Below are 25,926 nucleotides of genomic sequence, written 5' to 3'. Positions count from 1 at the left end.
TTTATTTAATTTTCATTGTAGTGGAACCCAAAACTGGAAAACTTCTAAAAAGTTAAATTAAGTCTTTAAAATTCTGTATTATGACTATAATCCACCTACCGACCACATTGGGCCAAGAAAAGTTACTCCGCAGTTTGAACACACATCACTCACCCCAAAAGTTCAGAAATGTGGTTCCCTAGAAATGGGAGGAAAAAAGAAAACGACATTTTGGAAGAGAGGTAATCCATAAGATTTATTGGTCATATGCAAGAGGTAGAGATCTTGCAGTCAGTTAAATTTTTCATAGATTATTTGTACAACAGATCCATCAGTAGTGCAACTCGTGCAAGGATGAAAAAGACATTGTCTTTAGAGTGCTGCAACATCTATAATAATAATAATAATAATAATATTTCCACAAAACATGACATTTCAGATATGCAACTATACACCAAAGACCAAGCATTTGTGAAAGTCCAACATTTACAGCAAAATTACCGGTAGATCAATTGGGGGAAGGAACTATTCAGATGTTCTTCACCCGAATACACAAATCGTGTGACTAAATGATTAAAACAAAGAAATGGAAAATGCATTAACCGTAAATGTTGATCGACGTGGACTTCTGCAGAGGGAATTCCAGTTTACTTCAAAAATGTCAAGAGAACAACACTTGCTTCCTCATTAAACACTCAAACTGAAACACTGGAAAGCAGCAAAAATATAGTCAACCCTATCAGACCTAACGCTCACAACTAAACAAAATCCAAAGAGAATCCATGCAACTCATCAGAGTTCCAGAAAAGTCTTCAGGGTTGGGTTAATACCACTCACACCCATTTCCCGTTTCAAATCAAGGACTGTATTAAGTGGTAAACAAGCGGTGTCATGCCTAATACATGCCGTATCAGAGCGCTATATCGAGACGCTTGGTTTGGTGGCGCGTCAAGTCCTTGAAATGGTTTAAAAGGACTCAAAATGAAAAAAAAAAAAAAAAAAAGCTTGATTATGAGTAACCCCTGAGCGCTGTCCTGTTTAAATACTGTGTGTCTAGTGTTGGTGACTCATCAGCCCTCTTAAGTATCAAAGAGCCAAGTATAATCTCAATGGAAAGCACAGGCGATGGTTTTCACAACTCTCGTTTCGCTGTCGCACTCCGTGCGCTCTGACGTGCAGAGCTTTGATTCAGTAGTCCAGCAAGCTCCTTTGGCGATGAGTCCACTTTGGACATGTATCCTGAAATTTTAAATACGACACAAGCGCCGTCTTTCTCGTAGCATACCAGCGGAGGAAGGGGAGGCTGGCTGGCTAATGATCCCACATCTGCCCCGCAGTAAGGTGCGAGGTGGTCACACTATGTGTTGGCAGTATGGCTGATGCTCTGCGGATGGAGTTGTTGCCACATTTGCTGCTGCTGCACAGCCAGCTGCTGAGACTGATCTGATGATGACAGGATATTGACCAGGGAAGACACGCAATTGGCTGGAATGATCAGACCTGAGCAGGAAACACAGAGCAGGTTAAAAGACAACATGATATCAAAATTGATCCAATTTACTTCCTGAATAATATGTACCTGGTGTTTTTGTGTACAATTCAACAGTGCATTTTATTATGTCATGATCAATGTGACTTTTCTGTTTATGTAATAAAGGTAACATGGGTGTGAACAAATAACTAATGTAACAGGGTCTTCATTTTCACTGGATATGGTGTAAAAAGTAGATCTCTTTTTTTAGAGATTTGATGAAATATTTTAGAACGGAGCATAATTTGAAAAATGTATACACTATTACTACCACAGTAACATGTGTTACCCCCTTTTTCAAGGTCAACACACATCAATTATAAGTAAAAACATGTCCCTTTCAATTAGGGCTGGGTAATGAAGTATAGATTTCCCAATATGATTCTGATTCACAAGCGCTCGATAAGACTCATTTGGGTAGATTTCAGTTGTAATGTCCATTTTGCTTTGATTTCATTAATGCCAATAATTATATGGGATCTTCTAACTTTGTACATTGCAAAAATATTATAAGAACTGTAATTTTAGTTATTCCATTTAATACATCAATAAATATGATGTATTTAAATTGCATCCATTATATTGCATGTTTATTGTTTAATGCATAATTTGTACTATTTACAACTATTTACATTGATTTGTAGAACACACCGTCTCTTTAAGAATACAGGCAGGTCAACAAGCATCACAAGTGTTTCGGTTGAGTGCACATTAATGAGTGCTTCTTTACCACATCTGTGCTATGTGCAATTAGACCTAAATGTTCTTATTTTTTATTGATCGTTTTTGAACAACAACTGACAGTAAAGAACAGAGTATTAAAGAGATGTTATTCAATGACAAATGGATTGTGTGGATCTCGCCTTTGGACACATTACACGGAAACCAAACTTTTACTCAACATGCAGCGAAAGGATGCTGAACTTCTTTGCCACTGTATGAAAATTTACCAGCCAGTGGCTAAATTGACATTGTCGCATTTGGTAGAATATGCGAGTAAATCACTTACATACAGGTCCTTCTCAAAAAATTTGCATATTGTGATAAACTTCATTATTTTCCATAATGTAATGATAAAAATTAAACTTTTATATATTTTAGATTCATTGCACACCAACTGAAATATTTCAGGTCTTTTATTGTTTTAATACTGATGATTTTGGCATACAGCTCATGAAAACCCAAAATTCCTATCTCAAAAAATTAGCATATTTCATCCGACCAATAAAGAAGTGTTTTTAATATAAAAAAGGTCAACCTTCAAATAATTATGTTCAGTTATGCACTCAATACTTGGTCGGGAATCCTTTTGCAGAAATGACTGCTTCAATGCGGCGTGGCATGGAGGCAATCAGCCTGTGGCACTGCTGAGGTGTTATGGAGGCCCAGGATGCTTCGATAGCGGCCTTAAGCTCATCCAGAGTGTTGGGTCTTGCTTCTCTCAACTTTCTCTTCACAATATCCCACAGATTCTCTATGGGGTTCAGGTCAGGAGAGTTGGCAGGCCAATTGAGCACAGTAATACTATGGTCAGTAAACCATTTACCAGTGGTTTTGGCACTGTGAGCAGGTGCCAGGTCGGTGCTGAAAAATGAAATCTTCATCTCCATAAAGCTTTTCAGCAGATGGAAGCATGAAGTGCTCCAAAATCTCCTGATAGCTAGCTGCATTGACCCTGCCCTTGATAAAACACAGTGGACCAACACCAGCAGCTGACATGGCACCCCAGACCATCACTGACTGTGGGTACTTGACACTGGACTTCAGGCATTTTGGCATTTCCTTCTCCCCAGTCTTCCTCCAGACTATGGCACCTTGATTTCGAATGACATGCAAAATTTGCTTTCATCCGAAAAAAGTACTTTGGACCACTGAGCAACAGTCCAGTGCTGCTTCTCTGTAGCCCAGGTCAGGCGCTTCTGCAGCTGTTTCTGGTGCCTGTGCACAGTGGCTCTGGATGTTTCCACTCCAGACTCAGTCCACTGCTTCCTGCAGGTCCCCAAGGTCTGGAATCGGTCCTTCTCCACAATCTTCCTCAGGGTCCGGTCACCTCTTCTCGATTGTGCAGCGTTTTTGCCACACTTTTTCCTTCCCACAGACTTCCCACTGAGGTGCCTTGATACAGCACTCTGGGAACAGCCTATTTGTTCAGAAATTTCTTTCTGTGTCTTACCCTCTTGCTTGAGGGTGTCAATGATGGCCTTCTGGACAGCAGTCAGGTCGGCAGTCTTACCCATGATTGCGGTTTTGAGTAATGAAACAGGCTGGGAGTTTTTAAAAGCCTCAGGAATCTTTTGCAGGTGTTTAGAGTTAATTAGTTGATTCAGATGATTAGGTTAATAGCTCGTTTAGAGACCCTTTTCATGATATGCTAATTTTTTGAGATAGGAATTTTGGGTTTTCATGAGCTGTATGCCAAAATCATCAGTATTAAAACAATAAAAGACCTGAAATATTTCAGTTGGTGTGCAATGAATCTAAAATATATGAAAGTTTAATTTTTATCATTACATTATGGAAAATAATGAACTTTATCACAATATGCTAATTTTTTGAGAAGGACCTGTATTTGAGTGCTGCTGCACAGAGTAAAAGATCAAGACTGTTCAAATGAAGATTGCGATGCATCAGGTAAAACTATATTTTTACCCAGCATTACTTTTTATCTGACCCGCTGAATATGCAATGCAAAGGTTGTTTCAAACTAAACGTAGGAGACAAATATAGTTTGTCTGTTTTTGAGATGTATAATTAAACAGCAATTTGACAACTTACCCACTATCCTCTGCCCATCCTCTGTTCTTAAACGTACAATCTGCATCTTCACGTTGGATCCACTGACTGGGGCCAGGACACCTTCCACTTTGGTCCACACACTGAGGACAGAGCCACAGAGGACATAGTACATCCTGCAGCGCAGCCCAATCTCACACTGTAGCCCTAGTGAGGCCTTCTTACAGTTCCCTCGCCTGTCAAAAAACAATTTCATTTCACACATGAACTTTTGCACACACTTCCTCATTTTGGTAAGCAGCATCAATTGTACCCTTTGCTCATAATGCAATTGCAAAATGCAACGGCACAAGCTTAGTGAAAATGTTCTCGCAAGTTTCTAATCATTCACTTATGAACGATGCTGCCTTAAAAGATTGATGTCTAATAGTTAGCTCACTAATGCACAAAAGTAAAACGTGCTGCTTTTTTTCTATTTCTGTTACTGAAGACATCACTCGTTTTAAGGAGTATATTAAAAGAAGCACCTACCAATACGCATGAGAGCAGACATCAGCAGAGGAATTGTACTGATCAATCCAGTGTACCTTAGCATCATCAGAGAGGACCTGTTTTGAGATGAGAAGCATTTACAACAGCAGTGAGAATGACTGAACAAGCAGAAGAAATACATTTCTCATTAGTTGAAAGCAGGGTACCAAGCTACCTATTAACCTTATTCAGCCCCGACACTTTTCAGCGCTGCACGCTTCCTTGTTTTGTCTCTTACCTTCAGGTTTGATTTGAAGCTACTAGTGGGAGCACAGAAAGTATTTTTCACCAAGAGTTGATGGTGTGAGTCTACTTCACCCATCTGATGATCTACAAATGTTTTTTTTATGTTTCACCTGTTAATAGTTTGTTCTCAAATGTGTATTTGAAGTAAAATTTCAAACAGTGACAGCTTGTATTATTTCATATGCACGTTCATAACATTTAAGGAAATTATATTTGTATATAAAATGTATTTGTCACCCCACATTTTTAAAAGGCTTAAATGTGATTATAAATAGTTTTAAACGGAATATAAAATAAAACTTGTACTTTCACATGTATACTGTATGTGTGCATAAATATAGTGGCACCCATTCCTACGTTTCGATGGACAGAGGTGTTGTAGATATATTTTAAATGACTTTGTTTTGTCTCTGAGTTTTATGAACACAGATGCATATCAGTGCATCCACAGCATGAAGGTACACTTGTTTTAAAATCCTCCGCTCTTCCAGTTGTTATGATATCCAATGAACACTTTAAAATACTCATGATAACATTTGGCAACTCTATAACCTGTAAATCCACTTCGCTAGCTGATTCCACTTTGATATCACCACCATAGATATCTATATAGCAACCCTCGACTGGAAGTTAAAAGACCATTTTCAAGATGGCTGCGTGCTTGTTTCTGTGGCGTATAAGGTCAATAGGCCTTCCATACATACAGCCTTTGTGATAAATCCCAACAGTTTTATAAAGGCGTTGCATGTGAACAAGACCACTTTTTAAAGAAAGTCTCTTTGTAAGAAAAGTTTGTATTAATGTTGTGAGACGACAAAGCAATAAAATGAACATTTAAGCATGCACAAGGTTAGGATTCTCAAACACAAATTTCTAAAGGAGCTGATCCAATTACTATGCAGTGTTCTTCTAGGCCTGTCATGTCACAAGCCAAACGTATGGTTTATTTATCAAAAAGGCTGGCAATTTAACAGATTTTTTTGTGCAAATGTGATGAAAACTGACATCCAAAGTGTTTCCATCTACAAAAGATGTAACGTAATACCTTTTTACACCTCTTCTTGATGTCTGCGTAAGTCTCCAGCTTTACTTGTTTTCCTGTATTTGGTCTGTACACCATGAAGTGTCTCTTAATGGTGTTGACTTCCTTTATTAGGATGGCAATTTTCTTGTTATTCCGCACCTTGAGGTAAATCACAGAAAATATTTCAACTTCAGTTTAGTTTTGCATTCACGGATATAATTGTGCAAAATTCAGCAAAAAATTTATTCATTTTCATCAGTTGGGTGAACTGGCTGACAGGTGCATAAGGCAACTGAAAAGCCTCACCTGCACGTAAAAGCCATCATCTGGTCCGTTCTGGTCGGCCCAAATATGGGTGGCATCCTCCCATGACATTCCCCGCTCCACACTCACCTGAACACACAGAACAAGCTTTTTTAGACAAGAAATAACCATACAGAGATCATTAGGACTTACAAGTGCAAAACACTTATTCCATTTCTCGTTCCTCAAATACAGAAAATAGACATACTGTATAGAGCTCCACATGTCCTGAGGTGGAATATCCTGGTGTCAAGAATTTTTTGACATCAACTTTCCTCACTTTTTCATCTCCAGAACCCAAATCTGTGAAAGATTAAACAAAATTAGCAGCTCTGAAATTGTATTAACTGACTTAAAACAGGCTTTAAAGTTTCTTACAAGGGATGTGCAAAACTAGCAATCTTTTAAATCGACTAGTCGATGTTAAGGATAATAATGTATATAATTGGTAGGTTGTAAAAATGCATCGCTGTATCGTGATCAATATTAATAACTGTTTGTGCCCACTTGACAAAAGTTGATTGTTGTTGCTTTCTTCCCCGTTTACAATATTATATTGCTTTTATTTCTCCATAAAACGGTTTAACCACAAACAGAACTCGGCTTAAATAAATAAGATTGGTGGGCAGACATGTGGCTGTGAATGAAAAGGCTCACTTGTTCATTCATTCTCTTTATAGTGAATGCCACAAAATATAAGAAACGGAGCAATTTCAGACAGTTCTGTTGATTACAGAGTCTCATGAACGGGGGCTGCCATCTCTGTTCAGCCATCTCTCTCCCCATCCCAAAAACCTTTGCATGCCATTAAAAGATCATTTTTAAATCTATGACCCTGCTCGGTTTAAACATGGATCTCATCTGACTGTACACATTTCATTCGTAATAATTGGCGCAATAAATGTTAACATTACATTATAAAATCTATTATGCTTATTCCACAGTATGCATACCATCTGTTTGTCTGTGTTTGCATTAAATCATTATGTTGGAACATACATTGTTATACAGTATTCATATCAGATCTATAATGGATGCAACATATCTATATGTACCATATAATGTCTATATGTAACAATCATACAGTATAAATGATGTATAAAAAAAAAAGTTCTGTTTATATATGCAGCCACACATATCAGCTAAATCATCTGTGACTCCAAGTCTGGTGCGTGTCAAAAATTAAGAACGTTTAGTCAAAACATTTCATACATTTTTTTCAAATAGTTATGAATTGTTCCAAAATAATGATCAAATTTGAGATTTCACAATGCATTGTAATCGTTAAGTAAAGAATCATAATCGAATCGAAGACAGAGCAAATATGAACACCCCTAATAATTTGGCTTTGTTGTTCACGTGACCCGATCAGACACGTTTCATAGAGATATACAGACTTAAAGCACATAACTTCACCATGGTAACTAATATTCAACAATAATAGGCTCAATACAGAATGGCACAATACAGCTTATGTGCATCCTGAACGCAGAATGATGTGCTTCAATGTAACCAGAGTGCTTCAGGGCGATCATCACTGCGCATCCAAATGCATAGAACTGCAAGACGATGATGCGGATCCACATCTAGTTCACGACATCAGGCAGTTTAGACTTATATTATTACAAATATTTTAAGTTAGAGATCGACCGATATATTGCTTTTGCCAAATAATCACACAGATAATCGGTTATCTGGAAATATCCACACTGACAGTTTTTCCAAGTTGCGTCGGGGGAAGGGTCCACTGTCGTTATACAGTAGTACAGAGCTGCTTCTAGAGGCTAAATAAAAAAAAATATCACTTCACCGATGCCTTGTGGTGTTTGTTTTGACAAGACTAAACTCTGCATGGAGCAAAACACTTCAGATGCGGACTTAAAACATGTATACAGTACATGATGCCATTATGAAGTAATGACTTTGTTGACTAGATGCTGCATTAGTAGAGAACAGCAGTATGTTTGCTGACAAGGCTGATAGGACACTAACATTAAAGCTAACCTCAAGTGGTTAGAACGATATGACAAAAATACATGCAAGTCCTACCCAAATGTTTAAATGTCACGATTGTTATCATCTATTACCATCTATTTGCATTAGTTTATATCCAGCTGGTCATGTTTATGCATTTGTTTGCCAGCTAAGTTGCATATTTAAAGCTAGTGACGTGAGAGAGCAAATTAATATCTTCATGCAGCCGAGAGAAGCTTCTTGCGCTAAAAAAAGGCTAGACACAGCGCAACAAATACAGTTTAACAGAAATCAGGTGTCTCAATAAGCTTTTAAAGTTCTTTTTAATTAGACACATCATCTAAAAAACAGCGCTCTTGCACGAGACGCTGAATAAACAAAAACAAAGGTAAACAAAGATGTTCGTCTAGCGCACGTTTACATGGAAATACAAATGGATGGTTGCAAAAGCGTTCGGAGTGAACAGCCCCTTACAGTTGGTGGAGGTGTTTTGCCATTGCATTTTGGCAAATTTGGCATTTTGCATGTTCGGGTCCAGTCTGTTGCGTTTCATCTGATTGAACAGCCCCTGGCCTGTGCTCATAGTCTGAGCCGCTTCACCACAGAGTTCATCCGAATACCACTGATGTCTGTGAATATTGCTACTCTACATACAACTGTACTGAATAAAAAACAATGTGGTATTTTGCTGTTATTATGAAGCTTGAGTCTGGAGTAGTAGGGATCCTTGCAAGTGTAACACCATATGAACTGTATACTGAAGCGCCCCCCCCCCCTCCCCTCATTTGACTTTTGACCTAACTTTTGAGAATATGAAACAACTAAAACTTTTATTTATTTTATGCACATTAGTTGAAAATTAAATGTTCTTTTTTTAACAACCAGGATAAGAATGTTCTCTGCAATAATATAACGGTGCTGAATGGTTTATGCATTTATTGCATCCTCTTGTAGACTAAGGAAACATCAATTTAAAAATCAGCTGACTTTAAAATTTGAATATTAGTTAATATATTAATATCTATTTCATTAAAAAGTACAATACATTTTCATGGTTCAGACAGTATTGTTTATGGTAAAGTTCAGCACTGTTTTACTTTGAGTGTTATTTTTTAATTCAGTATCAATTTTAAAAACTATCGGTTGATTAATTGGTCTATAGGCAGGTACTGCCCAACTTAGTTATTGGTATCAATAAAATTCACAATCGGTCGACCTCTAATTTAAGCAGTGTCAGACAGAATCAGCAAAAGACTTCGCTCCACTAAAAAAAAAAAATATTAATGTTAGTAGTCGACCCCACTAATCGACTAGTCAATCGTTGGACGACTAGTCAATTAGTCAATCACCGTGGCACATCCCTACTTCTTACCCAAGATTCCCATGTCATATCGTCCACTTTTTTTGGCATTTTGAATGACAGCATTCAATGTGTCAGAGAAATACTGAAAGAGAGCATTCTGCTGCTGGACCTCCATACCAAGAATCCGGTTCAAGAACTTTCCAATGTTGTTGTAATCTTAAAGAAAACAGTAAGGGGCATGATGAAATTCTGTATTATTGGATCTGATGTCATTAGGCATTTCAACATTTTAAGATAGAAAGATTAAAATGAGAAGGTCTCACCTTTGTCTAGCGAAAGAACTCCTGATCGGTCTTCCATGTTTATCAGTCCCACACCGATTAAACCATTACGGATTTCTGCAAAAACAATATTACAAGGTTTTAAGAATCCCCCTTTTGTTAAATCACTGGTAGTTTACATTGACTGGTTAACACTTTTCCAATTACTGAAAACAAGCAATTTACCAAATAAGTACCTTTAAAGAATTCCCCATTAAAGTCAGCAGGTGTAGACACTAGAGGAGAGTCCAAATTGACGATAGACTTCATGACTATTTCCAGAGCATTTCTACCATACTGTAAAGTGAAAGAAAAAAAAAAACACTTATCAGAACACAATCTAGCAACAACCAACAACTAAATTCTGACTACAATATATGAAGTGTAAAACACTCATATAAAGTGATCTTACTTTGTTATCAAAGTTAAATCGGCTGAGGTCTCTTGTTTCTGTGGCTCTTCTGTCTCCGTGAGTAAGAGCACCCTGATTTAAAAAGACAAACAATTAGGCTTCAAAATAATAATAATAACAATATTAATTTAAACAAAGGGTGACATTGGTATGCTGCAAAAACACACAATGGTCTTTTGTGACTCACCAGGCTTTCCAGTCGTTTGGCAACGATAGAGGCGAATCTTTGTTCTCCAGCCAGTTCAGAGATGAGAAAAACATATTCAGGTGCAGTCACCTGGTTCGATCTGTGTGTTCTACCTGTTGGCACAAAATCCAATGAGTCACTGAAGTGAAAATGCCAACATTGCATGAAAAGTAAACAAATTTATTTAAATAAGTGTTTATTTCAACACTTTTTTGGGGGATATATAATTTGTCATCATTAAATTATATTTAGTGTATATAGTCGTATTATACCGGCCATTCTGCTCTCTAAATATTAGTATTGGCCATTGAAAAACCCATATCATAGTAATGTACCCACCAAACTGCTGAATAGCTCTGTCGGCACTCCACGGCAGCTCTAATGTCATGTGCACCCTCCTCCTCTGGTTCTTCACTCGGCGGTCAGCTTGGAGGGAAATACCAGAGCTGGCAGCCTCTGAGATTATTGCAATGTTCTACAAAAGCAGATATAGTAAAGTTTAATGCTGTTCATATCATCAAACAAATGTAGGTAAGGTCAAAGTAATATACCTTTTCTCCATCCATGAACCTCTGCTTCTCCGTAAGATTCAGAATTTCAACAGGAACATCAAGCTCCGATCGAGATTCATAGGAAATGCTGCCATCGTCGTTGCTGACTACCCTGCCTTTGCGGCCAGTCATCTGGATTGCAAACGATGTGCACAAGATTACTTTACATTGTTATCATTAAATACACAGAGACTGCATTCTTAACACAAATGATCAAACTAACCTCAGCCACATTATCAGGTCCTCCAAGTTCATCGATGAGTTCGTCAAGCGTGTTGGGCGGCAGATCTTCTGCCAGCTGCTCCAGTCGTTCCAGCAGATCTCTCTTCATCCTCTGGGCATCCTCCACAGCATCCTGACTGGTCACACAGCTGCTCTCCTCTGGCTCACATTTGGCTGCAAGAGATTTGGAAGTGACACTAACATCCACTGACCTTAAAAACTACTGTGACTGTGCTCCCAGTCGAAACACCATTTCACTTCTACAACTTATTTTTGACTGCAACTGAAAATTCTAATGGGAAATTATGCAGGGCAAGACTTGATTTTATCCATCATGTATGACATGAAATAGTACAATATTATTGAATATTTTTGGTTAATATTTTTCCCCGATGACATGGCCTTTTCAGTTGTGTCTAGGCATCAAATGTTTACACAATATACCCATATTAAAACAGAAGATTTTCATAATGTTGACATCTTCTAATTTAGGGTTTTGCATAAAGATTAAGTCAGGTATTTCTCTGAACCTTTCTAAAATTCAAATCAGTTAAATTAAGAATCGGCTAAATTTAAACAGCATTATTTAAGCTAAACTTGACATAATAATATACATCTCTAAATTGTGACAACCTCATTTTACTTCACTCCATTTAAATGAGAAACATGAGCACAGCACACAGACATGTCGGAGCCTGAAACTTTATTGATCATTTCGGTTTTAAAACAACTAGTTAAAACTAGGGCTGACAGCTTTGATTAATATTTGAAAGCAAATTAATTAAAGAGACATGCAGATTAAACAATCAAATTAATCGCATACATCATTATTTGCTGAGAAAGGCCCCCAAATAAAGATAATTTATATAAATACCGCCTAAAAATTCCAATATTTCTAAATATATAATATGTAGGGTCTTCATAAATTGAAATTCAGTTTAAATAAATTGCATTATTGTGACAGACGAATGAAGCATTGATTAGACAATACAAAAAGTGGCTTAAAAGGGATATATCACCTAAATATATTTATCCTCATGCCATCATAGGTGTACATGACTTTCTTTTGCAGATCTTAGATCTGCAGGTCCATACAATGCAAATGAATGGTGACAAGAACTCAGAAGGTCCAAAAAAGACAAAGGCAGCATAAAAGTAACCCATAAGACACCCGTGGTTAAGTCTGAAGTGATATTATAGCTGTTGGTGAGAGATCAATATTTACGTCCTTTTTTACTGTAAATCTTCAACACCAGAATGTGTAAGTGAGAGTGAAAGTGTAGATTTATAGTTAAAAAAAGGACTTCAATATTGATCTGTTTCTCACCCACACCTATATCACTTCAGAAGACATGGAGTAACCCACTGGAGACAAATAGATTATTTTTATGCTGCCTTTATGTCCTTTTTGGAACTTCTGAGTTCTGATCACCATTGACTTGCATTGTATGGACCAACAGAGCTGAGATATTCTTCTAAAAATCTTAATTTGTGTTCAGCTGAAAGCCATAAACCTCTGGGAATGAAGGAGAGTAAATAAATTCTCATTTATGGGTGAACAAACCCAATATATTGTTTGTTTTATTCTTATATCATTGAACAAGCCAACATTTGACAGCAATTTGTTTTGCATCGAGTTAGACAATGTGTCCAGTTCTCATATTACGCATTCTTGCGTTCCGTTTGCGCTATTTTTAATTGTTGTTCTAGATGTACATGTGCGTGCCACAGACGGCTGCATTTGGAGCACCTCACTGGTATTCAGTGTCATAAACGCCAAATTTTCAGGATGCTGTGTCAAGTTCAAAGTAGTGGAAACTTTGAAATCACGTCTCAAGATTCCAGTATTCTGCTTTGCTTCACCCACCTGTTGTGCTTTCTCCTAAGTAAGCGATTCTCATTCTGGCTGCGCAGCTCGTAATAACATACGTACTTCAAGCTTGAATTGCTTGCATGGTAGATCATTTTTGACTTATTACGTAATTTATGTAGGAGTTAGGGGTCATGATTAATTGCATTAATTTTAGCGCATTATTTTTAGTATAATTAAATTGCACTTAACATATCAAATCAAAAGCCCTAATTGAAACTGAAATGATTCAGAAACCCTGTAAGAAACTCAATGGTCACTTACCAACAGTAACTATGTTGCTTGAAGGTTTCATGGCGGGGCTTGTAAAAGTGGCCCTGGTTGTTCCAAGCCCAGAGGCTAACAAGGCACTCTGAATAGAGTCTGGATCGATGCTCTTTTTCTTCTTGTTTTTCTTCTCTTTGCTCTTCTTGGAGTCTTTTCTGATGAGCCACGGATCTGACAAATTGAAAGATATGTTAAATACTGCCAATTATTCTGACAATTGGGAAAAAAATGTTTTTTTATAAATTCTTACCATCTTCATCATCCTCACTGGAATCATCCTTAAAGGGGTTGAAGTCATCTTCATCCTCCTCCCCTGAGCTTATAGATTTGAAGCTGTCATCACTCTCGGCATCTTTGTCTGAATCATCAGAGTTACTCTCATCAGAGCTGTTACCAAATAGACCTCCGGATTTTCTGGCTTTCTTCACTTCCTTTTTCGTTTCTGGCCCTTAAAACACACACACAAACCACCGGTGGTCAAAGCAAAACTCAATTTCAATTTCAGTTTGAGTAAACATGCAAAAACCCAAGAGCGGACCGGACTTCCTAAACCATATAAAATGTGTTCAAGTTGAAACTATTTCTAAACATTAAACAGCATCTTATAAATACCATTATGGTTTCCATGCTCTGTATACAGCAGTGGGATGTAGTACCTTTCCGTTTTTTGCCTTTCTGCTCTATGAGGGTTTCTGAAGGTGAAGGCATTTTCTTCACACTCAGATCAATGCCCAATAAACTGAAGAGCTTCTGTCGGTCTGGAGCAGGGAAATGCTTCTCCACAAGGGACTGCAGCACACCCCTATAAAGGAACATGAATACAAATCTGTTCAGTTAGAAATCAGCATTCACACTATAAAACACCCTTTTAAGATATCTTATTATGGCTGTCACATAAAAGGTTTCATTTCAGTTAGGAAGCAGCCTTGGAAAGTAGCTGCCTATGTAGACAGCGCAGTAGGGTTTGGAACAGAGCTTTACAAGAGAAAACCCTTTGATACTCACTTTGCAGTTGAAACAAAGTCATTGAGCTCGCCTCCTCCCTCTTCCAAGGCCTCAAGGGTTCGAGCCTCTCCAGTTGATTGAAGACCAATCACAACACACTACAGAGAAGGAAAGAGGTTACCACAATCAGTTACTACGCTCTGACTAGCACTTTTACTTTTATTAAGTGAACATTCAATCTAACCTTTCCATTTTTAACCTCCTCTCGGGCCAGCTGCACTACTCTCCGAACTTTGGAGGCAATACAAAGGTACTTGAAAAACCTCTGGTGAGCAGACCAGAACTGGCCCCACATTGACTTTTTCATCCGTTGCTCTGCATCCATCAAGTTGGCGGCTTGCTGGAACTTCTCTCTGGCACTGACCCACTGCAAGATTTAAAGGTACATGACTTAATCATTAATGTTTTTGCAAGTTCTTTGGTATGATTTAATATGTCAGCGAGCGGATATTTATTGACTTGACAAAAAACTATGTTTACATGCACTTAAGAAAGTAGTTTACTGGGTGCCCTAGGTAGCTCAGCGAGTAAAGACGCTGACAACCACCCCTGAAGTCACAAGTTCTGACTCCAGCCAGATCTCCTAAGCAACCAAATTGGTCCGGTTGCTAGGGAGGGTAAAGTCACATGGGGTAACCTCCTCATGGTCACTATAATGTGGTTCTCCCTCTCGGTGGGGCACGTGGCAAGTTGTGCGTGGATACCGTGGTGAGTAGCGTGAAGCCTCCACACGCATTATGTCTCTGTGGTAACGCGCTCAACAAGCTACGTGATAATCAGACGCAGAGGCAACTGAGATTCGTCCTCAGCCACCCGGAGGACCTAGAGCACATTGGGAATTGGGCATTCCAAAAAAAAAAAAAAAAAAACACCTTTATTCTAGGGTGTTAGCAGAAAGCGGTGTTCTGAAACGGCATGTAAACAAGAATGCTAATTTCCTTATGCCACTTAAGGGATTAAGAGAAAGTGGTTTAAAACACCTAGGTATCTCCTGGAGAATGCAGCTTAATGTAGACACATAAGCGACATTCTGATGGTTGTTTGAGGAGTGCACATGCGTGGAACAGACCGGGATAATAAACGTCATAGGATGGAGCCCAATAACAAGTTAACAGAGCAGAAAGAATTCAACATTTCTGGGAGAACAGTGGGAAAAGTCAAACACTATAAACTATGCCCATTTATACAAACCAATGTAAAATATCAACAGTCCCTATATAAGCGCTTGTACATTATCCCAGAGTTTTACATAAGAGGGAACCCCACTTTTGCATTGCAATTCCGCTGCAGGTCACAATAGTAAGTTAAGGAAACAAACACGGCAACAACTCTCGAATATCTGGAAATAAAGCGAATAAACAGAGTAAAATAGTGAAGTCTTTCTCGGATGCCGTGTGTTATTTACACAAGCGTCGTGGGGAAATTATGTTTCTGTGGAGAAAGCGGCTTACTGATTGTGCCGCATGTACACAGGAGAAAAGAGTATGCCGCTTAAACAGTCCATGTAAACGGGAACGTCGTTTTCTCGCAATAACCCATTTTCACGCAATAAGCCACTTTCTGGTGTCCATGTAAACGTAATCAGTGTTACTGATAATCTTGAGTCTCAATTACTCCATTTATAGTTAGTACAGCTAAAACATTTTACTTTAAGTACTGTCCTCAGCAATTTTGAAAGTTGATATTTTACTCACCAAGCGGACAGATTTGTTGTACATCTTGATGTACTTCTGAGACAAAGGGACTTCTTCGATTTTAAACGTCACGCCTGTGAAACTCAGCTGTCGAGCAATGTACATTCCTCTCAGCTTCATATCCATGGCAACAATCTCCATGGCACCAACACCTCTAAAATAACCCAACAAAAAAGGATAGCATTCAATATAGAGAAGATGCAGGCTAATAATCAAAAGCAAGTTCACGGACACACAAATGCATAACAAATGTCACCTGCAATGAGAAACTCTTTAACCTGAAAAACTCACCTTCTCTCCACAGCTTGGATAAAATTAGTAAATTCCTTAAATGGAGTTCCCTCCCCCCATATCCCAAGGCGATTCATGTAGGCCATGTTGCGGGGTTCAGATGCTCCTACACAAATTACAGAATGCAGACAAAATTTATAAATAAATACATGCTCTGAAAAGAAGAAACAGAAATGTATCCATGGTTACATACCTGTAGCACTAGCGTACACAACCCGAGCTTTTGGCAGCTTGTTCTGTAGCTCTAAAACTGCCAGCCCGGTCTTTGTGGGCTTAGACGACCCGATAGGGCAAACATTTTTGGCTTTGTGACACTCATCATAGACAATCTGAGATGTTCCAATCAAGGTCACCATAGTTACTGCAGAGATTCTAGACAAGCTCAATACAATCAGGCCAGGTGAACTACTTTACTAGTGTTCAGTCAATTTTAGAGCAACACAGCCAAAATTATCCAGATTTCTCCCCCACCCCCCATCATTTTCAAAATATTCAATACACCTAGAATTTTATGTAATTGCTCTGAAATGGCAAAAAGTGATTTCTTCAAATGAGTGAAATATAAGTGAAATCATTATTTCAACCAAATAGCCATTAATGCAGAGTAGATTCAATACGTTTAACGTTAGAACGAAAACAGTAAAATGGCACATTTTCAACATTATTTCACTCTATGAATGTCTTTTATACATCAATATAACAATGCAAAGTAACACAGGAAAGGAATTTACCTAAATATATCTTTACTAAAATATGACTAAAAATGCCCCCCCCCAGAGACTTCCCCAAACTTAATGATGATGCAAACAAACCTTTGAATCTATTTTGAACCTATTCACAGAAATGAATCAGACTGAGCAACATGAATGCTTTTGCAACTGGAGTTGAAATAGAGATGTATTGGCTAAATAAAATTGCAATATTCACTATGTAGCATATTTAATTTCAGCAGCAAAATCGTTGCAAAGACTTCACAAATACTTGAAAATACCCCAGGCTTAATCGATACAACAGAAACTTGCTTAATTTTTATTTGTCAAAAGACAATCTGTCTACTGAGAAAGGATACAACACCATCAAAGTCGTCTCCACACCAATGTAGTAGCTGTTTGAATCTTGTTTTGTACTTTCCCCCAGACTGACTCTCTCCAATCAGAGATGAGTATGTGGCAAAGATCACACCTTTTTTCACACTTCCGTTGTGTTTCGACGAGATCTTTCCATATTTGAACTGGAAAAAAGGAGAGAATGAATTTGCTCCTCAAAATAGACAAACATCTTATATGTTGAATAAGCACTTTGTCTACCTTGTTTAATGAATGGACCTGAATGTTCTTTGCACCGATGTCTCTTAAGTCTCTCTCTGAATCATATTTCAAGTCATTAGAGACACTAAACCTGCAGAGACCAGTGGGAGAAAGAGATAAATGACAGTGGAATTGCAACTGAAAAGCTGCTTGAAGAAAAAAGATAAACAAGTGTGATTACCAAAGTGATCTTTTTCTTCCAAGCAGATAGTTTTCATATATGATGCCAGCAATGGTTCTTCCCTTTCCAACACCAGCTCCATCTCCAATCAAGTAGGCCGCTCTGTCTCCATTTGGTAGGAATGTCTCATGTTGCTGCACAAAAACACAAACCAAGTAACAGATCTGAAAATTAAGCTTTATGCCTGAGATTGTGGTATGCCAATTATGAAATTAACCTGTTGATACGCAATTCCGCCGCACGCGGTAGTGACATCACTCTGCATACATTTAATATATAATTTACAGTCTATATATGTAATTAATGTTAACAAATGATACATCATTTCAAAGGTCTAAGGGTTCAACATTGATATCCGATCTGTTTCACGATAGTAATGCTCCAGAAACAGCAATCTAGTTATTTGTGCCAGGAGTACAAATGAAAACATGCAATAACAAAACGGGATTTCATAACTTTATGAAAACGCGATCGCCTGATAAATCCAGTTCGCCACACTTGGGTGAACTGTCCATGGGAAGCGTTCATTGAAAAACTTCCAATAGCACTTTGTCCATAAAATTTATAAATTGAGAAATATTTATATATTCTCCATTGTTTACATGAGATCTTGCCTGGAAGAATGACCCTTCGTCATCATTCTTCAACAAACGATACAATCTGAGCAGCATTCATGTTGCAAAAGTGTAAATTATCTTATATATTAGAGTCTCATAAACAAAATGAGCCTGTTCAGCACAACATATTTCCATTACTATAAACTTCAGCTTCTCTAACTTAAATAACAACATATATTAATTCTGAAACTTGGGAAATAAAGCCCAAAGTGTCTTCTTTCAAAGATACTACAACTGTGTACATACTCCAAAGGGTCCCGCAAATACAACCATTTAAGTTCAGGAATGTCATTTTCATGGTTTGTGCACAAAAAGGGGGTGCATATCAACAGGTTAAAGTCTGCAAAATTGATATTTAATTTTGTGATCTTATCTGCATAGGTTTACTTCATACATAATTCATGTTCAATTGTTACATTATGTACAAAGGCACAGACCTGCGCAGCGTATGTGATGGCCTCAAGCTGAAGGGCAGATAACCAGCCTCTGTCAATAGTCTCCTCTGGAATGGAAAGTCTGTACCACACATTTGGTGGTTTGACACTGGAGAGAGAGCTGGTCTCCACCACAGGATCAGGGTGCCGCAGTCCAATCCTCACTGGGATAAAAGACGAGACCAAGTTTAACAAACTTTCAAGGATGCGTTGAAGTAAAATAAAAACTATACAACATTCTCAACCCACACACTTGGAAGAAATGTGCATTCCATGTACAAATGACTCAAATACTGCAGAGCAAATTCAATCAGTTGCTTCCAAAAGAATCGTAGCGATCATACGTACGTTTCAATGGCATGTATTCGGCATATGTCTCTGCATGACCCAGCTCCTCTTCTTCCTCTTCCTCTGGTTCTTCTTCATCCTTAATTCCTGGTAATTTCTAAAATGAAGCAGAAATAGATAAAGGTGGAGTAAATGGAACTGCAAAAATGCAATCTAACAAGTTTCCCCAAAAACTGCCCATTTGCCAGACAATCAGGTAATCCTGCCCCAAAGGCATGCCATTGATTGAGTTAATGTTACGGTGTACTTAAAAAAAAAAAAAAAAAAACACAATTTTCACACTTTTTCAATATAAAAAAGTATGTTAACATTGAAAAAACAACCTTTTTCACCTTTACGTACTGATAATCATTACTGCTCAATGCCCTGCTGTGTATTTTTAACAAATGAATAAAAACTCACGTTCACAGGTGAGAAGCTCCGCATTTTCATGTCATCGTTGACCCAGATTCTTGCTACATCTTTGCTGGACACTTCTTTTTTCAAACCATTGTTTAATTCCACTGAGGAAGAGAGAGAGAAAATTACATTAACATACAGGCATTAAAAGTCAAACCAACCAACAGCAGTGTGCGAGAAATAATAACTCCCCACCACAACATGAATGCACCTGTGAAAACTAACTCTGTGCACATAAGCTCCAGTAAAAACCCTACCCATACCTGATCTGTTCATCATCTTTGTGGAGACCAGAATAATTTCTGAAAGGAAGAGTATTGACATTAAAAGATAAAGTATGGCTGCTACATATGATCTTTCTTGAAAAATATTAGCTCCAAAGAGCTTGAAAAAGCTCAAGTCAGTGCTGAAAAGTACATTAACACAAACATTTTTGTCATCACAATCAAGAAATTACCATACGTGAATATTAAACCACAAAGGGCTATGATTTATTCAAATAGAGCTGCTCATGTTCTGTGCTCACTCCACAAATTTCATCTCATGCACAGAAAAACAGATGTGTTGTGTTCGATTCGGTAACGTGCTGAGCGTGTAATATTTACAGTGTTCAAAACTCACTTTAACTGGCAAAGCTACCAAGTAAACCTAATTACATACATTTTGAATGTTTAACCAGACCCCATACCAAGAGGAAAGAGAAACTTTACTTGTATAATAATAATAATAATAATGATCCTAGTTATTATAATACAGTTGTAATATATTTCTGTAATTTCGAAATGTAGTAATAACCATTATTATTATTTCTCAGTATTGCATCACAAATGATATGTTATTCAAGTTCACTGGGTTCCAAAAAATGAGGGAAAAGCAGGCCCCATCACAAAGTGCACAGTCTGATGATTATTTTACTGAATCAGTGTTGTTCATCTGACAATGTGTAGCGAGCTACAGATAAACGTTTGCAATACATTTAGACATTTATATTATAATAAAGTATATATACACAATCATTTTAACTATATATACATTTTCTATAGGTATTATCATTTTAATAAAAGGAGGGTTGGTTCTCCCCTGCTGCAGGAGCTTAATTCTGTAGGAAACATTGAGCCATAATAATCCTGCTCTCTATGCGGGTCTTCTGAAGCAATATATAAAACAAAAATGTAACGAGCGCTACTTGGGTCTAAAGTCAATATCTGCTGGTGCTCTTTGGAAAAGGGATAATCTATCTCATGAAAAAAGGATATATCCAAGGCACTCAGACTTAAGTATAAAATTTAAGAAAGCCTTTATTAAACCATGGTTAGAATGATTAAAAACCACCAACCGGCATGTTGTGGCAAGAAAGCCTTGCAATGTTGGAAGTAGCACTTGGAATATAGTGAGTTGAAATATAAGCCAGGAGTCATATTAACTACTTTTATGGTTACTTTGTGGATGATCGTGCCTGGTCACTATGGGGCTACATCTACATTCTTCAACTTCTCATTGGAAAAAAAAAAAATATATATATATATATATATTGGTTTGTAGTACAATTGAGGTGAGTCAATTATGACAAAATATTTCTTTCTGGTTTAACTATTTATTTACATTTTCTAAAAATCTGTCTCAAACCATATGCACTAAATCCTAAGGGCAGTTGACCACAGCTTTAGCGCCTCCATATGGGTTTTATCTTGAGACCATGATGGTTTCTTGTTTTTACAGCTGGAGCTAGATCTGGCACTCAGTGACAGATCTGGTTAAGTGCCACAAAGCTGACAGCTGCATCGACAGACCCTTACAGGCTAAAAAACATCTACGATCGCTCAAGATCCAACACGACTGCCAGCACTCACTTGTCCCTGTGGCTGTTGCCGTAGCAACGGGTTGAGCTATGTCAGGTGGGGGCTTCAACTTCATGAGCTCTCCAAGGCTACTGGTTCGGAGGAGGTCCTTCAACCTGATCTGCTCGCTGTTCCGTGGGACCACAGTGCAAACAGTAGGTGAGAAAGAGGTGGTCCGCTGGCCTGCTGAGCTTGTGTGTACCACTTTGGTTACTGTGATGGTTTGTCTAGAGGTGGCCCCAGCTGAAGGTTTTGTGACTACAATGGTTCCCAGCGATGGCAACTGATTCAGTTGATTTAAGACAAAAGTGGTTGTCGACTGCTGAGGCTTCTCCTGCAAGTAGGAGACAACAAATATATTGATGACCACACAATGCCACTAGGGATGCGCAAAATGACATTTTTCAAAAGTCGGTGTGTTGTAAGAATGACTGATTAGTTGGCCTTACAGAAGCCCTGAATAATTAGGCTGGTTCACGATCATGTACAACCAGACACCGTTCAGATGTTAGCTGTTAAATGCAGCCTTTCAATATAACAATCTAAACAAGTTACAGTACTCGGAAACTAAAAGCATGCAAAACTTACCCTGATTGTTACTGTTGGAGTAGGTGGAACAGAAGGTTCAATTCTGACCATTCCAGAAGCTTCATTACTGAGACCAATGTCAAGTGCATTTATTGAAACTGACTAAAAAGACAAACACAACTCTTGTCAGTCATCAAAATAAACCAGAAAAGTGCTTCGTTTCAGGTACAGACACAAAAAAATAAATAATAAAAACAAATGCATGAGTAGACGTGTGTATCTTATTTGTCATGGATACTATGCATCATTAATAATAATGAGGCTGCTTGTGTTTTGACTACCTGAAGTGAAGCAGGGGCTGGAATGATGTCCTGAGGATCAACATCGAAAAGATCATTAGGGCAGATTCCACTTTCACTTAGTGCAGCAAGAAGCAAATCCTGTCCAGGATCCATTGTCTAAAAGAAAGTTTTAAACTATGAAGATTTCAACAGTAAAGAGATACTGCTTTGCAAGACATCTTATAATCACATCTAAACAACAAACATTACGCAATGTCACCTTATGTTAAATAGAAATATTCAAACACTTCAGAAACTAAAATCGCGAACCTCAAACAAAGATCAACACATGAATTATGCAGAATTGGATACTAATATAAGATTTAAGGCCTTGGTGAATGCAGAATACATTAGAGGTCAACCAAAGTAGGTGGAAAAGGTAGATAACCGATTAATCAGCCGATAGTTTTTAAAGATATATCCATATAATAATAAAGAAGCCATATTCTTTCCTTACTGTGAAGGGCACAGACATGGCTGCAAAATGAATAAAATCCCAAAAGCAGTTTATTGTGCAACCCAAATCCCAATAATAACCAGACAAATTAATACATAGTAAATAATGCAGGACTACACCGAAACGCTCTGATTTAGAGAGATTTGGCTCTGGTATGATCCTCTATACATTAGTATTTTTTGGAGCTTATAGATTCACCAGATGAGATTTAGTGATAAGGAATAGGGGACTATCTACAACTATTTTTTCAGATAACCGATAGTTCCAAAAAAGCAACTATAGGTACTGATAAATCGGTTAAACCGATGTATATCGGTCTACCTCTAGAATACATGTCATTAAGAATCTACACAACACGAAACAGCCTAATAGCAACATTAAGATAAGTAACAACAGACTAATACAACATACACCTCCACACGTGTTTGCTAAAACTGATCCAACTACTTCCTGGTCTGACGTTGCTGTTGGATGTTAATGTCAACCAGCTTACACACTCAGAAAATAAAAGCACAACTAAACGCAGTAATGAACCATTAAATAGTGGGAATACTTAAATCTCAAACTGACAAGAATATCGTGAGATCTGCAAGTTGTGATACACATCAAACAGTCGGTTTGTGATATTTAGTCCAAAATGTTCAAATGTAATCACATCAAATAGACCGCGGGGTAAATACGAAGTATAACAATCCTGTATCAATCCCAATTGTTATGTAATACCAAAATAAAGTCAGATACATTTTAAAAAGTGCCATGTAATGCTGCATGTGGTGACAGACACTCAGTTTTGGTTACGTTGGTTGTTTACTAATTCCCTTAGCGACCAATTACATTTTTAAAATGACAAAAAAGAAGCACAAACACGTATTGGATTGTCTATAAATAGATTTAAAGATATCAGAGACAATTTGACAAACAAATTAAGAGCTTTTATATAGTAATTTGATGAATAATTCCTCTCAGTGACTTTGTCTCATGCTGCGCGAGGCAGTCGCGAGACGCCCTCAGATTGCACGCGAAACGCAATAAAACCATATATTTCTTGCCACGGCGAGCCAAACCGGCTAAAATCGTGAATCTGGTGGAACAACGAACAAAATCTGCGTCTGACAGCTAATGCACGATAAGCCAAACACGTACTCGACTCTGTTTGTAAGGATCCCAACTGTCGCGGCGGTGTGTTGAACGTCTCCGCTGCTCGCGCTCCTTGTTTTCTAACCATCCGGTGCCATCTTTACCCGCGGCGCGTGCTGGTCACGTGACGCTGCAGCCCACAAAACAGCCGATTTTGAGTCCAGGAATTCTCCAGTTGCGACAAGGCTTGCGGGTCGTGGAGCATCGATCGAGAGACGGCCAACGACGATCTTCCAGAAAACCCTGGAGCCCGTCCATACTAATCGTGATGTTTAATTATTAATATTTTTTAAACCAAAAGTCGTCGGAGAAGGAGAGCGCAGAAGCCATGTCACGTGACCCCCCTTTTACTCAGACTCAGGAAGTGACGCAGGAAAAATGTTTCCTCCAATGACACGTCAAAAGGACACTGCGGACGCCATACTGGTGAAGTCAAAAAGTGTTATCGACCTCTGCTGTTTCCTCTTCTTGCTTTATTGTCAACGAATAACAAGTACAACATATAACTGTATCACGGATAAAATAGTAATGCAACGTAAAAAGATATACATAGGCACCACTTGGCATTCATTCATTGAAAATGTTAAACGAAGAATATTTTGCAACTGTTTTGGTTCCTTTTCTGTTTCTAAATTTCAAAATTACATCTATAAAAATGTTCATCTCCTCAACACTGCAAAAAAAGGCTTGCTAATAGTACATTTGCATATGTGAATATGAAATGTATAAAGCTGAAACAATACTCAACAGACTACATATCAGAAAATTAAAAGTATATTTGAAATCTATGAATTACTTTAACCAAAAACAAGTTTTCTATATTGTATTTTGCAAGACTGACCTACAAATTATTTTGAAACTCATTCAAAGAAGTGTAAACAATTTTCTTTTTTTAAATATTATTATTATTATGATACATACATACAAATTACAATACGTGGAGATGGAGTACAATTCTTTACATTCCCACCAAATATTTGTATAAACTTAACAAAAAAAGTCCCCTTTTCTTCTTAAGCAACACAAATACATATTTTCTTTGTTTACATTATACAGTATCGAAATATAATTTAAACAGGCAACTGTTTCTAACGGAAGAGAAGTTTTAGGGGATTTCTTTTTACTGGTCAAGGTAATCACTGAGTTGTAAAGCATTTATAAATGTATACAAAACACCTTAAAACAGGGTTTAATAGACATTATATTATCTTTGTGTAAGTGAAATATATACAGTACTGTGCAAAGGTTTTAGGCACTTGTGAAAAATGTTGCATAGTGAGGATTTCTTCAAAAATAATGACGTCATTAGTTTTCATTTTTCAGGTAACATCATCCGAAACCTAGTACACATAAAAAAAATCTAAATAAATAAAAACCTAAATCAATATTTGTTGTGACCAACTTTGCTTTTAAAACAGCACCAATTCTCCTAGGGACACATGGACACAGTTTTTCTTGGTTGTTGTCAGATAGGATGTTCTAAGCTTCTAGGAGAATTCACCACTGTTCTCCTATCTCTCAATTGCTTCTGTCTCTTTGTGTTATCTCAGACTCAATGTTCAGTGGGGGTCTCTGTGGGGCCATCCCACCTGTTGCAGGGCTATATGTTCTTCTATTCTATTCTATTTGCAGAAGGAATGTTTGGGAGTCTTAAATGTATCTTAAACTACAGCTAAAGATATAAATAACCATCTTAAGACAAATGTTTTTGTTAATCATCTTATGTGCCTAAGACTTTTGCACAGTACTGTATATATATATATATATATATATATATATATATATATATATATATATATATATATATATATATATATATATAATATATCATTGATCACTGTTCATATTTGATCATACTCCCAAGGTTACCAGAGCCTGCCAGATCAATCTCTGGTC

At 37.6% G+C, this 25,926-nt stretch overlaps 1 protein-coding gene across 1 annotated transcript; it reads right to left on the bottom strand.

The window, feature by feature from the left end:
• Positions 1-208: 208 nt before the first annotated feature.
• On the bottom strand, positions 209-24,359 carry LOC127636187 (protein strawberry notch homolog 1-like). The gene is made up of 32 exons (XM_052116614.1): positions 24,037-24,359; positions 22,437-22,553; positions 22,156-22,257; positions 21,580-21,901; positions 19,733-19,833; positions 19,331-19,427; positions 18,986-19,146; positions 17,932-18,065; positions 17,751-17,841; positions 17,513-17,674; positions 16,637-16,772; positions 16,444-16,549; positions 16,153-16,306; positions 14,643-14,825; positions 14,459-14,556; positions 14,110-14,255; positions 13,704-13,901; positions 13,451-13,624; positions 11,318-11,490; positions 11,095-11,226; positions 10,883-11,018; positions 10,544-10,656; positions 10,357-10,428; positions 10,142-10,241; positions 9,948-10,022; positions 9,694-9,840; positions 6,556-6,650; positions 6,351-6,437; positions 6,066-6,203; positions 4,775-4,851; positions 4,286-4,479; positions 209-1,479 (listed from the first exon to the last, which is right to left on the bottom strand). Exons 2-32 carry the CDS (start codon positions 22,548-22,550, stop codon positions 1,337-1,339), a joined length of 4,161 nt encoding a protein of 1,386 aa, XP_051972574.1. The 5' UTR covers positions 22,551-22,553; positions 24,037-24,359; the 3' UTR covers positions 209-1,336.
• Between the last annotated feature and the right edge of the window lie 1,567 nt (positions 24,360-25,926).

The sequence above is a fragment of the Xyrauchen texanus genome, chromosome 43 (assembly GCF_025860055.1).
Source record: "Xyrauchen texanus isolate HMW12.3.18 chromosome 43, RBS_HiC_50CHRs, whole genome shotgun sequence".
Classification (NCBI taxonomy): Eukaryota; Metazoa; Chordata; class Actinopteri; order Cypriniformes; family Catostomidae; genus Xyrauchen; species Xyrauchen texanus.
The sequence above is the reverse complement of the archived record's forward strand: the minus strand, read 5'-3'. Positions and strand labels throughout refer to the sequence as shown.

Coding starts and splice junctions, on each gene's coding strand:
- LOC127636187 (XM_052116614.1), bottom strand. CDS start 22,550: ATGGATCCTGGACAGGATTTGCTTCTTGCTGCACTAAGTGAAAGTGGA. Junction 16,307..16,443: donor ATCCAAGCTGTGGAGAGAAG/GTGAGTTTTTCA, acceptor GGGTTATTTTAG/AGGTGTTGGTGCCATGGAGA. Junction 11,019..11,094: donor GGTTCATGGATGGAGAAAAG/GTATATTACTTT, acceptor CTGCTTTTGTAG/AACATTGCAATAATCTCAGA.